General features: G+C 46.1%; 1 protein-coding gene across 8 annotated transcripts in view; it reads right to left on the bottom strand.

The window, feature by feature from the left end:
- The window catches only part of ASAP1 (ArfGAP with SH3 domain, ankyrin repeat and PH domain 1), a 348,338-nt gene that overhangs the window by 59,687 nt on the left and 270,518 nt on the right, over positions 1-18,133 (bottom strand). For 4 of the 8 annotated variants that reach the window (XM_045049607.1, XM_045049609.1, XM_045049606.1 and 1 more), the window contains exons 12-14: positions 16,668-16,676; positions 15,761-15,861; positions 10,038-10,107 (exon numbers count right to left, since the gene is read on the bottom strand). In XM_045049607.1, coding sequence (XP_044905542.1) covers positions 10,038-10,107; positions 15,761-15,861; positions 16,668-16,676 — 180 coding nt within the window. The remainder of the gene's footprint in view (positions 1-10,037; positions 10,108-15,760; positions 15,862-16,667; positions 16,677-18,133) is intronic. The other 4 variants (XM_045049608.1, XM_045049610.1, XM_023248736.2 and 1 more) reach the window with 1 other exon arrangement.

Genomic DNA, 18,133 nt, shown 5'->3' on the forward strand with positions numbered 1-18,133 from the left:
TTTCCCCCAATTAACAGTTTACACAGATGTGTTCGTTTTATACATACACGCGGACCCGGCAAACCCACCCTTGAATGTTTCCCTTTTGGAAATAGTCCAAACTGGGGAAGCTCTGCACATGTTCCATGAGCAGAAGCGATGAAGATATTCTCCCCGTGACAGAATGCACTGCCACTCAAAACGGAAAATGGCTGCTCAGCCAGGAAGCCTGTCGGCAACGTAAGCAGAAAGGGAAGGAGTCGATTCCCGTGAACGTTTCTGCGTCTCCGGGAAGAAAACAAACACCACACGTTGGTCCTTAGCTTCGTGTGCGCCACGGGGAAATGTTTGCGCTGGGAGTGCGAAGCTGTTCACGCAGGCATACTTCTCGGCTAGCAGCCAACAGCTGCTGCTGGAATCAGTATCCAGAAACGAACTTCTTTCCCTCCATCATGCTGTTGACTTGCTCTGCTTCGCAAACCAGAACTGAGTATCAGCCACTCCTTGGGGGGAATAAGCCTGACCCCACCAGGCTGAGGCTGTTGCGTGAAAAGAGGTAAATAAGAGAGCTATCTTCACTTTCTGTGCCTGGCAACGGAGCTGTTCCAACCATTATGGCCATTGCCAACTTTCTGCTCCATAAATATTTAGACACCTACTCTGCCCTAGAGGACACATATACTTGGCACGCAATGAATAACCACAATAACCTCTGGCAAGACATTAGGTACACAATGAACACCTACACTGCAGAGAGAGATCTGATCTCTAAAATTTTAGTACATCAAAACTGCTTTTTTGAAAGTATTTTGGCTCACTTGGGGCAAGGTAACAGCATTCATTCACTGGGCACCTACACTGCTAGGTATTTTTAGAAATTGTGTTATTTAATTCTTGCGATAACCCGAATAACTAGGTCCTGCTACTGTACCCATTTTACAGATGAGGAAACGGACGGTCAGGAAGGCAAAAAATAAAATATTTCAGAGAAAGGAAAAAGCAAAGCTGAGATTTGAACAAATTCTTTCCCAGAGCCTTTTCCATTTATCACACGGTGTCCTTGTCAAGCCAAGCCCTTGGGACGTTTGCAGAGTAAATGAGAACATGTTTCCTGCTTTTTCTTTTCTGGTTCTTCCTACCCTGGAACGGTCAGTTCCCTCATTTCCCTCAAAACCACTTAGTGTATCTGTTGAGAAATCCCACCCATTCCTGACGTGTTCCATGTTCCAAAATTACCATCTTGTGGCTACAATGAAAGCTCTCCACCCCTTTAGTGGTCCTTCTGATAGCTTAGGGAAGGAGGAGGTGTACATCTCACTGAAGGAATTCCTCCTAGAATCTGTATCGACTATGGATTCCTTCAACCCTCCCAACCACTTAAACCTTGGTGCTCACTTCCGGCTGGCAGAATGTTATGTGTGAGGAAGATATGTTTGAATATGAAGATGTTCTTGAAAATCTCTTACTGCAGTAAGGAACCTGATGGTCTATTGTGCTGTTAGGGCTGAGAATCCCTGGATTCAGTGGGCCAAAAGCTGCCTCTTCCAATCACCTCCAACGGCTCATTCGGATGCAAGCCACAGGAATTTGCATCTGAAATAAACTCTATGCTGTCGCCGCTAATCTATAACCTTGGGATTGAAATACAGTAAAAACTCCTATTCAGTGTATTAGAAGCATAAACGACCTGTAAAACATAACCAGACAGACTTCTAAACATATGCTTCATGCAACTTGGAACTTGGGAAGTCCTCGGATAAACATCTTCGGTTCTGCATTTGCAACGTGGCGGAAGCCCAGAAAGATATTCCACAGACACCCCGAGTTTCAGAGATGGTGCTATTTTATACGTCCACACACCACTATCTGCACTAGAACAGCTGTTTCTTCTGCGGGTGACCATGACTATTAAGATTCAGCACGAGGGGTGCCTGGGTGGCTCAGTCGGTTAAGCTTCTTTCTGAGTCTTGGTTTCAGCTCAGGTTGTGATCTCGCGTTTCGTGGGATCGAGCCCCGTGTCAGGCTCTGTGCTGACAGTGTGAAGCGTGCTTGGGATTCTCTCTTCTCCCTTTCTCTGGCCCTCCTCCTCTCACACGCTCACTCTCTCAAAATAATTAACTAAATTCAAAAAGGATTCAACAGCAGTGCTGGTGGGACCAGAGGCTACATTTTGAACTTAATTTATGAGAGTCAGCTCTGGTCTGTAAAGAAAAGGGAAGGGGTTGAGGGTGCCAGGTCACAAGGGCAGTGGGGTGAGAGCGGGCTGCTCAGGGGAAGAAAAATGGCACCACCTGAAGCGGATGGAGGGGACACAGAATTATCAGTCAAAAGGGGGAGAGAAAAATTCCAAAAGAGGATTAAAATAGTAAGTGGTTCAAGATGTTGTTACACATTTTTTAATGGCTCTTGCTTAACTGGAACTTATGCTACATCAACTGTAGTTTTTAAGTTTGTTCTCGAATGCTCTTTTTGTTAGTACCTGAACATATAGACAGCAACAACTTTCAAAGAATGTGTTATTTAAGCCTCCAAAAGACTCTTCAAACAGGGTAGGGAAAGCGGTGCCACTCCACTGGCTCATCTCGGGTTCCCTGAACGCGCTTCCTGGCCTCAGGACTGTGGACTGCCCTCTTCCCTCTGCTGGGACTGCTCCTCCCTAGTTTCACCGCTAACTGCTCAGAAAAGCCTTCCCTGGCCACACGAAGGCAGCTCCCCTTCATTTTCTACCCCAGCATCCTGCTCACTTAGAGCCCTGAGCCCTGGGTCACTGCAAGCTCCGAAAGGGCGCAGCCAGCCAGTTCATCCTCGGTCCTCTAGCATCCGGCCCAACGGCTGCTTGGAATCAGCAAAACAGTTTAATGAGCCAAACATTCCCATTTTACACTGGAGAAAATGGAGGCTCCAAAGGCTTATGTCACGTATCCAAGGTCCTACGGATTGTTCAGGGGTTTGAGGCTGGGTCTCATGGGCTCCTAAGTTTGCCCTTTGACAAGTCGTTGTTGCTTCTAATCTCTTGGAGAAAGGAAAATACTCTCTTCTTGTGGTGGGGACAATATATGGAATCTGGTAGAATCCAGCATAGCCTCAGGAGGCCATAAGGGCCGATCACAGAGACCCATTGTTAAATCCGCAGCAAGGAAGGGGGCGATCTGCTGTGCAGGCTGCCTTGTGCCTCCTGATGGCCTTCTGGTGCACCTGCCAACCCCCTGGCAGCTGAACGAACGCAGCCCCTTCGGGCTCTGGAGTGGACTGATAAACCACAGTCCCTGGGAACTGTCTGTGTATCCCCAAAGCCCAAAGCAGGGAGACAGACATCAAATTCTTAGCTTTGGTGATGCTGCCCTGGAGGTGCCAGAGGTGCTGTTAACCTCTGACAGGCTGAAGAGGACAGGTACCTGAACTTGGTTCACAAAGCATCTTGAGAAGTAAGGAAGTAGCAATACAAAAAGAAAAAATAAAAATTCCAGTAAATCAGTTTCCAATGGAGGTAGTAACACATTAGGGAAGAGTAGTAATAGCAATAACAATAACTGACTTTTTTTGAGCACTAATTCTGCCCCACAACCTGTTCCAGTTTAATCTTTACACCCACCTATGAATTAGGGACTGTTAATAGCCCCATTTTATTTAGACGGGGGAAGCCTCATAGGGATTCAGTGTCCCCTGGAATTCGAACCCAGGCAGACTAGCTCCAGGATCCAATGCTGTGACCCACCTCAGCTCCCCGAGATGGTGACAGTAACTGCTAAGTTTATGAAACGTCCAATGTGGTCCACGTGCCACAAAGCTTTAAATGCATCTGCTCCTTGAATTCTGTCAACACTGGAAGACGTGTACCGTTATTACCCTATTTCCCAGATGAGGAGTAAAGTTAGGTGCAGTAACAAAAGCCACACGTGGTAAGTTGCTGGAAGGGTATTTCAGTGCGGGCTGCCTCAGAAGGTTGTGCTCCTGATCCCCACCCCTTTTAACATTTATTTTTGAGAGACAGAGAGGCACAGCATGAGCAGGGGAGGCGGAGAGAGAGAGATACAGATCTGAAGCAGGCTCCAGGCTCTGAGCGGTTTGTTAGCACAGAGCCCAACTCGAGGCTTGAACTCATGAACTGCGAGACCATGACCTGAGCTGAAGTCAGACGCTCAACCGACTGAGCCACCCAGGTGCTGCCACCCCCCACCCCTTTTAAAGAGTTCAGCCTACCGAGCACCTTCTCAAGAGGCTCAGCCTGGTCCAGTCCCACTGGTTTCTCAGGCTCTTTGAGTAAAATGCCAAACCTTCTTAGTGAACATCTGTGTGATATTTTATGAAAATACTTTTAGTGTTGGCTGATTGAGAAAAAGTGACGATAAACTTAGTGACTTGTTAGGGTGTTAATCGTAAGAGCATCTGCAGGCATTTGAAAAATTGAGATTTAAAAGAAATCAGTTTTCAGATCCAGACAAATTCACAGACGCTTTGTCGTATCTTTAATATCAGGACTCCCCATTTCCTCCTTCCAGGAAACCCGGACTTGTCTACTCTAAGACCCTATGATGATTCGATGAGGGGTTTCTTTCTCCAAAGAACTATTACTGAAGCCACTTTCAAAGGCCTAACAACAAGCTGGCATCTGAGAAAAGGCCGATTCATATAGTAGGAAGAGCAGAGGCTTCAGGGTTTGAAAACTGGTCCAGCTGTTCACAAATGGCCAATTCTAGGCATGGGATTTAATCTTCCAGAGTCTTTGTGTCTTCTTCTATAAACTGCAGTTTCACCCAAAAGTATTCAGTGAACACTACCTGTATGTCAGGCAGTGTGCTGGGTACTGGGAGATCAAAGGTAAGACACAGTTTCCACCTCCTAAGAACTTTCCAGACCAAAGAAAAGTGAAGATGGTGGCATGTATGTCGTATAGCCAGCCTGGCATGCTCTAAGTGATCAATAAACGGCAATCAACTTTCTTGTTTCAACCCAGGATCTGAGCTGTATGTGACACTGAGGTTAATAAATCCACCACGTAAGGACTTTTGAGAAGTCAAACTTCTTATACTTTTGCAATTAATTTTTTAGGATTATTACAATAAAGTAATACTCCAACTATAATTCTTACATATTCTTTGATAGCTTTTTAAATTATATACTAAAATGCTTAAAGTAAAAAGGATAAGAAAACAACTCAAAGATATAGAAGTTTATGTATAATAGTTTTGTGGCTGGATATAAAGTCCTTTATCCTTAAGCTTTGAGGCTGACTGAAATGTTTGCGATAGATTTCTTAGAATTGGTATTTTGAAATACCACAAGCATTTTATACTTTGCTCAAAACATACTAGATGGCCCATAAATGGAAGCCACTATCCATATTACTGTAATAACAAATTAAAAGATTCTCAGTGAATCTGATTCCCATAGTGATGTACTACTTTGAGTAGTAAATAAAAAAAAAGTATGTCTTTGAACAGATACAAGAAAAGCAATGAATTTGCAGATGAGCTCCTGTAGGGCTGGCTGCCCCCTTTGCAGGCACCCCCAAAAATGCATTTCTTCCTTAACAGTAAGCTAGGGAGATGACTGGCCCCCAGAACAGATCATTCTCGAATGGTCGATCCAACGGTCCATGGCTCATCAATCTAAGTGCATACGCGACCCTCTGCTGGGTCACGTGGGTAAGTGACACCGACTGGGGGCCTTCAAGCAGTGAAATTCCCACGTGCTCAGAGGTCCCAAACAAAGCCTCCACGTTTTCTAACAAAGGTTGTTCTGTCCACTTTTCCAAAGATGACTCAATCCCACATGTTTCCCCAAGGAAACTGCTGGCCTTCGTTTTCAAGTCATCAGCAGTGTTTGCAAAGTCAGGAGAAGTGGCCTTTCTGTAGGAGCAGGGATGGGACTACAAGTGATGTAACTGGCAGCAAAAACGTGTGGCCCAAAGCCAGTGAAAAGCAGGCAAGAGAGTAACACCAATCGGTGGGAGGGAATCTGAAGTGAGGTGGAGGAACCCACTCCCCCGCCGCCCCCCGGCTGCTCTGGGCGCAGGAGAGGTGGACCCACAGTTTCCAATACTCGCGGCAGGAGAGCCTGCCTGCCGACAGACAATTGCCAGGACACCCGGCGAGGTGATGCTGACAGGAACGATTCCTGCTAACTGAATGCCCCCACGGAGCACATTATCACATTTAATCTTCACTATCATTTTAGGAGTTGAATACTTTCCTCAAGGTCACACAGTAAAGGACTCAGATCTGACAGATGCCACAGTGCTTTCTCACGGCCACTACGCAACGTAGCTGATGTGATATTTGCTGTTGATTAGAGCCTTAAGAAAGCACTGACACAGTTGGCTTGGCCACAGCTATGTGTTTGGCAGGAACAAAAAAGGGAGGGTGGAAGAGAAGTGATTTTTATTTTTAGCAAACTGTCCGAGGTCACAGGACCACCAGCGAGCAGTGCCACGGACTCACTCCATCAACTGCTCGGTTTCCTCACACTGCGCTGCCTCCCACAGCAGGCTCTTAAGAAAGCCCAGTAGGTGGGGCACGATAAGGTCATAACATCACTTGTCAAAAGGCTTTCTGAGGCTGTCAGATAGCCAGATGAACCCAAGGGAGGAGGAGGGTAAAGAGAGGGTACACGGAGCACATCCCTAACTAAAAACTCCTGATTCACGTAAGGTCAAGTGGTCAGAAACTTTCACTGCAGTGCGGTTCCCCTGAAGAATATTCTGGTTTTTGTTTCTGCTCACAAACTAGATCCATCTCAGAGTCTCACCACTCGGACCCACCTCAGCTCAGAAAATCAGACAATAATCAGCCACAACCCGGCTCGGGAAAGCAGAGGGAAGAGCAGGCACAATTCCATCCAGGCAACTGCTGCCCTCAGCCTCCAACCCTATGGCACAGAGCTGCACTCAAACACCTCCCCGGTCAGAAGCTTCTAGCTGCTGTTACAGCTGCTGCAGGTGGTAAGATCTGAAAAGACCACCCTGGATACCTTTGGAACTTGCCCAGAGACAGGTCAACCCTGTGGCTCCCCAAGAGTCAGGGTACTGGCCCAGGAGACGCCAAACCTTATCACAAAAGCGAAGGGCCGACTGTGTTGACTGTCCTTACGAATGAATCGCTTCTCAGGATTCGTGCCATGCTTCGGGCCATCAAAGAATTCCGGCCTGCACGAACAAGCAACGTGCTTCTCCCACACACAGACTCCCAGGCACTCCTGGTTCAGGGCTGACTATGTCTGTGATGGCCCAACCTGGGATCCCATGCTGGGGAGGAAGTGGGGTTGCAGGTGAGGGGAATTCACATTTTGAGGGGTGTGGGAATGTGTACGAGCAGAGTTCCAACCTATACCAGATCCCAGCTGTGCCACGTGTGAGCTATGTGACCTGTAAGTGAACTTTTCTGAGCCCCAGCTCCCCCATCTGAATAGTGAAGGTGACATCATCCATAACTTAGGTTGTGAGGGTTAAATGTTACAACGTGTTAAGGTGCTGGTGAATGCCTAGCAAATGGTGAACATTCGAAGACGTTAGCCGCCATGATGGTGATGGTGGTGGTGACAGAAATGCTTTTGAAAAGTCAGATGGTGGCGATCTTCGCTTTCACAGAGAGAAACATAGGCCTAGAACGGAGACTGTTTTGTTGTCTATCAAACAGGGGCAACAGAAGCTACATAAAATAGGTTCTGGTAATGTGCTCAGAACAGTGAATGCACAAGCCACAGAGAATACTCAATAAATGTCATCTATTCCCGTCAGTGTTTCTGATCTTGGATCATTCTTCTGACCCAAGTATTTTAATCACCAACATAATGAGCAGAGTGGGCCCCTGTGTGGCCAGCAAACACCATTAAGCACTCACAGAGGCTTCAAGACTGAAATCCCAGCATTCACCAGGTGTGACACGGGCTCATTTCTTAACCCCTTAATGACAGCATCTATCTGGTGGGTTGTGGCAACAATCACATATGGTGACACAGGGAAAGCACTTTCTACAACTTGGCTCACGGTAAGTGCTTACTTACTTAGTGGTAACTAACATTCTTGTGAGCATCAGAACTGTTTCATAAAGCAACTGCGTGGGATTAAATATGAACAGGTCAAAGTCATCTCATCTGAAGCCTACTCCAGCACCTAGAGTAGAGTAGAAGCTTCATGCAACGTTGCCAAAGAAACGAACTGTTAGACAGCTTTAACGATAACTAACTGATCTAAGTCCACCTGTAGGATTTCCCATGTCAGATGGATGGCTTGTCACAGCTGGCATGATAGGTCAAAAATCTCAGTTGGACTGAGGGAAGCTGAGGGCCTCTGAAGAATCACCCTGCAAGGGTTCTGCAAGGGACAAAGGACAGAGATGATAGAATTGCTCAAGTTCCATAAAGGCCAATAATCGTTAAGATGTATGGAATCTTCTAGCAGGAAGGGTTTGGCCACAGGTTTGTAGTGACTACCTTGTGTGTACCAAGGTCTGAGGAGGGGGTGGGGCTGAAGAAAGATGACCAGGACCTGGTAAGTGCCCCGGGGAAGTGAGGAGTCTAGTAGGATGATGGGCTTCTGCAGGAAGAGAGGCAGAGTGGAAGGGGCATCATTTCCAACTGTGCCCGCTACTAGCCAAGTCACTGGGCTTCTCTGTACTTTAGTTTCTTCATCTGCAAAAACGAAGGGCACGTTACCACACGGGTTGTAGAAGGGATTGAGTGAAATAAATTTTATGAAGTGTCTGGCAGGAAGAAATGCTTATTAAGTGGTACTTCTTGCTCATCAGAGGACAATCTAATCTCAACTGTGAATAACGGAAACTTGTCAACGTAACAAATGGCTCATCCCTCATGTTTACCATCCTGTTACCAATTCACGGCTTATCATAAACTCGAAGGCCTCATTGGCACAGGATACTGAAATTTAACTGAGCTTCTCTCCAAGCTGGGATTGCTGGGTGTGACTGCACGTGCCTTCGTAAAGACTCTTGGTCTACTGTGTGGTTTCCAGTTTCACTTGACCCATTTGCCACTATAACCTTTGCATCTTTAAGGGTAAGAAGCCATTTCTTGCTAGTTTTTTTTTTTTTTTTTTTCAAAATTTTTTTAAACGTTTATTTATTTTTGAGACAGAGACAGAGCATGAACGGGGGAGGGTCAGAGAGAGAGGGAGACACAGAATCTGAAACAGGCTCCAGGCTCTGAGCGGTCAGCACAGAGCCCAATGCGGGGCTCGAACTCACGGACTGTGAGATCATGACCTGAGCCGAAGTCGGCCGCTTAACCGACTGAGCCACCCAGGCGCCCCTCTTGCTAGTTTTAAAAGGGCCAAACAGTAATTACTTATTTTATGGTGCATGTCCTGACTAGCGCTAAGACTGAACCTTTTTTGACAGTATTAATTCTGCCAATACAAGACTTTCAGTTGAAAATGGGTGATACCAAACAAAAGTTCTAGCTAGAATGTAAGTATCAACTGTAAGTATGCAATATATATGCGTATATAACTGCCAACAATCTGGAGAGAAAACAGAATAGAAGCGTTAATAGCTTAGTTACTTTCTACTTTCCACTGAATTGCCTTTATTCCTAAAGAAAGGGGAGCCACAGCAAGGCAATCTTATGATTTCAGTTTTATTTATATACATTTTAGCCCTTTGCCATAATGGGGGCTTTCTGAGTGATTTAAATAGTAACAACAAAAAGACTGAACATATTGTACGCATGTTATTTCATTTCCTAATTATTATTTCATGCAAAGAACACCCTCTGTCATCTTTATAATTCAGAAAACTTTAGGTTTTGTAGAACCACCAATAAGATTTCCCCAAAGATAAGATTATGAAATGAAAGAATATTGTGGGAAACGGCATGGGATGTTCCAGAGGGGCAGGAGAACGAGGCAGGTCACCACAGGACAAGAAGAGACCAATTCCTGCGGTAAAGGAGCATTCCACACTGTCTGACCCTAATCCACACATTACGCATAGCGGGTGGGGGTGGGTGGATTTCAGTGCTGGGTCCATCATGTTTTTGCTTCCTAGTCCACATGGCCGAAAGGCCTCGAAGGTGCAACACGGTACATCACCAGGTGCACTTACCGTGGCGTGTGAGATGGTCAGGATCCCGTTCTTGACTGCACACTTCCTCCTCTGCCACACTTTCCGGAGCCTGAAGAGCAAGTCAGACACAACCTGATATGGTAGCTGGTTCACTCTGTGACATGCAATTATGTCGTGTTATGTACGACGATCGTTAAAAATCGTAACAACAAAACCACCCCAAACCAAAACCCACAAAACCCAGAAAACATTATTACCCCTTTTATTATCCCAGGTGGAAGGTAATTCAGACTAGGAGGCATATATAAGGACGCTCATTATAGCACTGTTTTTAAAAAATTTTTTTCCAATGTTTATTTGTTTTTGAGAGAGAGAGAGCGCGAGCATGAGCATGGAGGGGCAGAGAACCTGAAGCAGGCTCCAGGCTCTGAGCTGTCAGCACAGCTGGGGCTTGAACTCATGAACCATGAGATCATGACCTGAGTTGAAGTCGGACATTCAACCGGCTGAGCCACCCAGGTGTCCCTACAGGACTGTTTTTGATGGCAAAGTGGGAAATAACAGAAATCTAACAGAAGAATGAATAAATGCATTATAGGTACTTTCATATTATAGAGTATTATGCAGGAGTTTAAGAGGATCAAGTAACTATGTCTGTGCTGACATACATTTCTAAAGCATACCGTTGATTGAAAAAACCCAGCTGTTTTAAAGTAATTCAGGTATCATCTAGTAATGTTAACATTTTTTAAAAATATCACATATAAAATGGGACCCTAAGTTTTCTCAGGGTACATAAATACATGTACAAACATACAGAAGAGGGCCTGGAAAGAGGCACATGATACTGACAGAAGTATTCCTGTCTGGGAAGGAGGCCCAGAACTGTACTAGGGGTTGTGCTAAAGAGTTTTTAACTGTATCTGTGAATCTTCCACAAGAAGGCTGTTTTAATCTATTGCTTCTGTAATTAAAATGAAATCTATGGGGCGCCTGGGTGGCGCAGTCAGTTAAGCGTCCGACTTCAGCCAGGTCACGATCTCGCGGTCCGTGAGTTCGAGCCCTGCGTCAGGCTCTGGGCTGATGGCTTGGAGCCTGGAGCCTGTTTCCGATTCTGTGTCTCCCTCTCTCTCTGCCCCTCCCCCGTTCATGCTCTGTCTCTCTCTGTCCCAAAAATAAAAAAATAAATAAAAAAAAGTTGAAAAAAATTAAAAAAAAAAAATGAAATCTAAAGAAACTAAGAGAAGTAACTGAAGACATCTGCCAGGTAAGGAGGAGCGGGGGCGGGGCCACCTCAGGATCTAGAGAAAGGAACTCAGGGTCATGGAGGAACATTTTTGGTAACTTGTACGCCTCTCCTTAGGGAAGGCGGACACCTCTCCTCAGAAAAAGCCAAACAGAACTCATTCCATGTTGGAAGTTTTTGTTTTCGGTGATGCTCCAGGTATCGGTGAGGCTCTGGGTGGCGATGTGCACGTGTGCGGGCAGGTACGGACACACTAGTGAAAAGCAGTCCCATAAGGAAACGGAAACCTACAGGGAACCGGGATTCTCCGGGGAAGACGAGGCTTCTCTGGCCTTCGGTTGTCATGGAAACAGACAACATCAGAGGAGGGAACTGTAGCTTCTCCTGGCATTTAAAATAATATCATCATGTGTTTCCTTTTCCTTCTTACACAAGGCCTCTTAAGAACCCTGCCACAATAGGAATTTAAAACCAGCTCCGAAGACAGATAATGTTGTCTTGTTGTGTGTGTAACTACTAGAGAGGCATGGTTTAGTCTGAAGCCTGCTTCACGGAGGGAAATCATCTGACACCATCTGAGCACAAGTAAATCGAACACACTGTGCTCAGAGTGCCAGTATCTTCAGGGGGTGAATGCAGAACTCCTGATTGAGAAACTGCCCTCAGATTATGGCTACGTCACCGACTAGGGGAAGGGCCAACGAGAGGTGACATCTGTCACACGGTCATACCTGCATTCGGTTAAGGTAGTCAATGCTGTCACTAGTCTGGCATCCCAACCTGACCCTCGTAAAAGCCTGCTGAGTCAGGCGACGTATTCCCTGGACTCACCAAGCCCAAACAGGCATCATCCTTCTTTACCAAAACGTTTTAAAATATCAATCAGCCAACCTAACAAATAGTCAACCGTGAAGAAACTGTCCTGCCTCGGTTTACTCATTTTATTTAGTAAAATCTTTATTCATTAGTTTTTCTTAATGTATATTAAGGAAATACAAAACCAAACACAAAATTGAATTTTTTTGTATTAGTAATAAAGCCAGGGAAAGTGACACAAAAGCATTCATCTTTCTGGCTAAAAGAAATTGACCAGGCGGTGCTCCAGGTCACCAAAGGGGGGCAAAATCAAGTCAACCCCTTGTCCATCTCTGTGAACACTGTGAGAGCTTTTATTCCTGAGATTTCTATGGAATGGCCTCTATGCCCATGCTTTCCCCTTCCTGTTTGGAAAGCTTTAAGGATGCTTGTCTGCGAAGCTCATGAATGGACATACCATGGACTTTTACCATCTCTCCAGACAGCACCATACAGAATACCAGTTACACCATGCCCAAAGCTCAGAATTCCAGAAAAGGAATTTTCTATTAGAAGGTGGTCTAGTATCACTGAACAAGCTTCAATTCTGAGACTCAGTTACTTGGGCTTCAACGTCAGCACCATCATCCACCAGCCACGGGACTCCGCTCACATTACTGTCTTCTCGGGGATTTACCTTAATCTGTGTCATGAATATGATAATGCCCATCCTCTAGGGCTATTTTGACAAAATATACGTAGAACAGCTATTCCTTTGCCTCTCAATAAATGCCTTTGGATCATAAACTTTTAAAATTACTTAAAGAAAAAATTAAAGTGTTTTTTAAATTGTATAACAATCTTGTAAGTAACAAGGAGTGTTCCAGAACTGGAGTCAGAAATTACTAAAGCAAATGATCCTTTGGAGAAAATCACATGACCCATCAGTAGTCACTGTTAGCAAGTGAGTCTGCCTTCATGTACAAGCACTACAGTTCTTTCCTCTCCCACAGACAGCACTGACAGGCCACTCTGGGTTACCATCATTTACCCCTGCAGCCTGTGCAATTATGGGAAGCCGGCCCACCTCTTGTGCACTGTTTACCTTCTGGCACCTAGCCGACTGCCCGAGGCACCAGAGTGCTTAATAGGTATGTGTGAAATGAGTGCATGAAGGAAGAACAGACCAGAAGAATGGAGGAGCCAGGTGTGTGAGTGGATGACAGCTGACACCCTGTGTATCCCAAGGGCGATCAACAGCGGCGATGCCCCCTCTGAAAGATGAAGGGATATATACCCCAGCATTAACTCATACAACCCATGTTAGAAGTTGGCTCCTGTACTTACTGGCTGTAGGATCTCAGTCAAATTACTTCACCTCTCTGAAGGAGCTGCCTTACTTACAGGTGTCAAATGAGGTGAATGACAGGCACCTGGTCGTGTCCGACAGGCACACAGCACACACTCACGTGGGGATGCTTCCCCTGAACATTTCGGGGTTTGAACCAAATGACACCTAGGCAAAGACTCTGTTGACCTTTCTCAACAGGTAGAAATTAACTATCTCACTTAGAAACAGGCAATTCTAATGTCAAGAAAACCCTCGTGCCTTTAGGCAAGTAGTGTTAAAACTACAGGATTAATTAATTTCTGTCCACTAGATACCATGGGCGTTGGGGCTACAATGTGATCACTGTGTCTGTTAAGAAGAGCCCAGCTTAAAACAGTGATTTGAGTAACTAGCATGTCTTTTCTTCTTCTAAATTTTGCAAGATTTAATAGTCAACATTCACTGACTTTCTACAAAGGGCCAGGTGTTGCGCTACGTGCTGCGATGTTTTTCTTTCTTTACAGCCGTATCCGCAAATCCTGGTGGCCCTACCCTCACCATCCAGACTTTGACCCCTTCTTCCCCCCTGCGGCTGTTCCCTTGATTCCCATCATCTCTGACCTGGCCTCCTGCTTCCACTCTTACATCCTACACAGCCGTGCTCAGCCCGGCAGCCAGAGAGCCTTTCAAACGAGTCAGAGTTTGGCATTCCTCTGCTTAAAACCCTCCAAATGACTCCCATTTTCACTCAGTGGCTTCCACAGCCCTCCTGGCTTGGTATCCTGCCCCCTCTAACCTTGTCTGCTGTGACCCCCAGCTCCTCTGTCCTTGCTATGCCAAACTCCTGTGTGTATCACAATAGGAAGCAGGCTTCCTTCCCCCAGATCTCTGCAGAGATGATCCCCTCACTTCCTTCAAGTCTTTGCTCAAACATCTCTTCACAAAGTCTTCCCTGACCACCCTGTATGACTGCAAGGCCACCCCTACACACGTCCAGGCCCTGCCTTGCTTCATCTTTCTCCATAGCACTTGTTACCATCTGACCTTCCATATGCTTCCTTCTTTATCGTCTGTCTCCCAACTTAGAATGTAAGCTCTAGGAGGCTAAAGACTTTGTTACCTTTTTAATGTCTATTTTTGAAACAGAGAGAGAGAGAGAGAGAGAGAGAGAGAGAGAGAGAGAGAGTGTGTGTGTGTGTGTGTGTGTGTGTGTGTGTGAGTGAGAGCAGGGTAGGGGCAGGGAGAGAAGTGGGCTCTGTGTCGACAGCAGAGAGCCCAATGCGGGGCTTACACTTGAACTGTGAGATCATGACCTGAGCCGAAGTCAGATGCCTCACTGCCCAGGTGCCCCCTTTCTTACTTTTCTTATTCAATGTTGTATTCCCAAACGTCTCTAACAGTGCTTGACATATATATACTAGAACTCCCAAAAGACATTCATTGGATGCCTGAGTAGAACAATAAGCAAAAGTGACAGTGATCAGAAACTTAGGATTATAATTTACAGAAGGAATGGTTGAAATTTCAACAAACAAATAAAAAAATGTGATTGTCTTAGATAAAAATCAAGGAGTGCATATCCACAAGCAATCAGAAAAGAAGAACCTTTCTTTCAAAAAGAAAAGCAGTTAGTATAAGTGAATAATTACGGTTCTACTTATGTACTTATTGTGAAGAAGAATCGCCACTCAAGCGATGGAAAGGAGGCCAGCGTGGCCGGGCGTGGGGAGAGAATGGCACCAGACTGGGCTGGAGACAAAGGCAGAGGTGAGACCCTCCATGCATTTCAAGCATGAAGTGACTTGACGTGCTTTGTTTTTTAAAGGCTACGCTAAGTGCTGTGCAGAGACGCAGTGGAGAAGAGGGAGGGGCCACAGGCCGGTTAGCCAGGGACTAAAATAGCTCAGGAGACAGTAGTGGCTCCTCCAAGGGCAGGGCAGCAGAGATGGCAAGAAACGCATGAGATCTTGATACGAACAGAAGAGCTCGTAGTTATAGTTACACTGGCTGTGATGTAAGAGAAGGAGAGGGGTCAGGGGTGACTCTCAGGGTTGGGGTTTGGGCGGCCAGGTGGGCACTCCAGGAGAGAAAAGGGCGATGGATAAAAGCAGAGAGGTGGGCGAGCATGAAGTCCGCAAGCCACTCGGTACCTGCCTTCCTAAAATGGCAATGTCACGAGTCACAGGTGACACTTAGGGACCACGGGACAATGAATGCTTCTTCTAAAGACAGTAGGCTCTATCACCTGAGGAAGACGGGTGGGCTAAAGGTCTAGAACGAGTGCATTAGGAGAGCCTGAAGTGTGCTTTCCTAGTTGGGGGGTGGGAAAGAGTTCCTGGGTTACTAGCACCCAGGAAGGGTGCTTGGGCCTCTAGGAGGGCTTCCACATACCCGTCGCTTTTCTTCAGCAGGTAGCCCTTCTTCTCGCTGCCATATTCCTTGTTGCCCTGGAGCTGATGCATGCTGTACCCTCCTTGCCGGCTCTGGGAATCCTAGAAAGGAGAAGCCACAGATCAGACCAGTGCCGGGCACACTTCTCAGATCCCTGACTCTATTCTGCCACTGGGCCTCTGTGCCCTGGTCAGGGGCGAAGAGAATTCCAGAATTCCAGAACTTTAAGAGCTGTCAGGTCCTTGCCTTTATTTCAGAGGAAACCGGGCAGGGAAACAGTCAGCAGAGTCACAGGCAAGTCTAAGGCAGAGCCGGAGGCTGGGTCCAGGACTCCTATTTCTAGTTCAGAACCCTGCTCCGTTTCCAACGCACTGAGGGGCAGACCGTCCTGTGACTAGACCAGTTTACACGGGCAGCAGAGGCCAGCACAGGAAGGCAGGGAAAACTGAGGTGGCTCACACAGTGCATGCAAGCTGAATGAGTTCTTCCCTCGTGTCCACCTTTTCTCTTTCACGTATTCTGCTGAAATGCCCACCATAAAAAGGACCTTCTCAGTCGGGTATCGGGAACTGTTATAAATCCTGGTTTTGTAACTAACAAGGGTTCTGTAAAATAAGCTGTCAAGCATGCTTTTAACGAAAAAAGAGGATTCTCTGGCCATGGAAAGTGGATGATGTGGAAAGAGGGGGACCAGGACCAGCAGAACAAGACAGAGGCAAACCAGCTTGATCTAATATCAGGACTCTGCCGTTACTTCCCCCTCGTTTCTAAAGACCGCATGACCAGACACAGCCACTCCACTCTGAAAATGGAAGAAATGAACCAACAACCTTGAGCTGCAGAATGAGCACATGGGGTTTGGACACAGAAGTAGGACAATACATTCTCACAGAAAGCGTTGACTTACTCTCCTAGACTTCGATCAGGAAGGGCAAAGGCAACAGAGAAAAAAGGCAGAACAGTTGAAAACATAGTTAATTTCATTGATAGTCATCGCTCATGATTTAAGCACTTTTCATCACATGTAGAGACAACACCATCGTAAAGACAATTAACACCAGAACACATACCACCTTCAGCATCATGATAAACTTCAGGTGGTGGGACAATAAAACGCCCTATATTTGTCCTATATTTGTCTTACTTCAGGTTATTTGAGTCAGAAAAAACCTGCATGAAAGGACACGAGGCACACATCTCACCAAGATAAAATGGCCGACAAACTTCAAAGTGTGCTTATGGGGAACCAACACCTCAGTGAATCCCAAATTACTTTAGAAAACCTAAAAAGAACCAAGAATTGTAGGAGGATTCTCTTTTAGTTTTCCAAGCAAAGAGAACATAATAAAAATCCCCGGTTCAGAAGTAACGCTTGAAGAACTATCTGTGTACGAGGTACCATGAGGATCAGGACGGCCTCTCTCTGGCATTTGGGATCCTTGGGACCAAACAGTACGTGCTCTGTGGATGCAAATCAGTAACAGCTGAGGAACATCTCTAGGGCGGCGCACCTCTGTGAGGCTACTCCTCATGGGATGAGCTCCGTGTTCAAAAGCATGTCCTGAATACCCAAACAGGAAGGCACTGAGGACACGGAGTGGGGCACGACCCCTGTCCCTGAGGTGGGTGTTTATACACTAACCACATGTTGTACCGCTCCCTCCTGAAGGTAACTGGGTGCTGAATGCATGCTTTACTGGGCGAACAGACTCACCCTGAAGAGGTTACAAACTCGAGTCATTTTCTTAATGTGAGTCATTGCTTGGTCTTTCAGGGGCCAGACTCCCTCTGGCTGAAAGATCTTAATGGGACAATTTCAATCACTTACAGGAGGGGTGGAGAGTGGACCGGGGTCTAGGGCCCTCTTCTGAAATCCTTCTATATGTTTACTTTTAATCAGGGCCCACAGCCTTGCACTCATAGTAACTTGGCTCCCGGGTCCTCTCTGACAGGTGCTTTCAGGCTTTCTGGACAGATGATGTGACTACGGGACTGTACTACAGATCAGACGGGCCACGAGTGCGGCCTTCCTCCACCAGCACCTCCACAACGGCCTCCAACAGCAGTGACACGGTTTCTTGAAGGAGGCTGCAATGTGTCCGTAATAAAAAGAACAATCAGGATGGGAAATTAGATGGGGTGGTGGAGAATGGAGGCATGGGTGAAAACAAGAGCAGGCTGATAAATGAAATCCTAGGATCTCTCTGCTTCTACCCAATGACATCACGTGAAAACCACTTAACTGTGGATCTGGAGTCAGGGATCTTTGTCACATCTATACCTCCCCAGAACATTTAAAACAAAACGTGAAATCTCCCTGGATAAAAATTCTTATTAAAAGAATAACTCTCTTCCTCAGAACGCTTTCCACTG

Source organism: Felis catus, chromosome F2 (genome assembly GCF_018350175.1).
Source record: "Felis catus isolate Fca126 chromosome F2, F.catus_Fca126_mat1.0, whole genome shotgun sequence".
Taxonomy (NCBI): Eukaryota; Metazoa; Chordata; class Mammalia; order Carnivora; family Felidae; genus Felis; species Felis catus.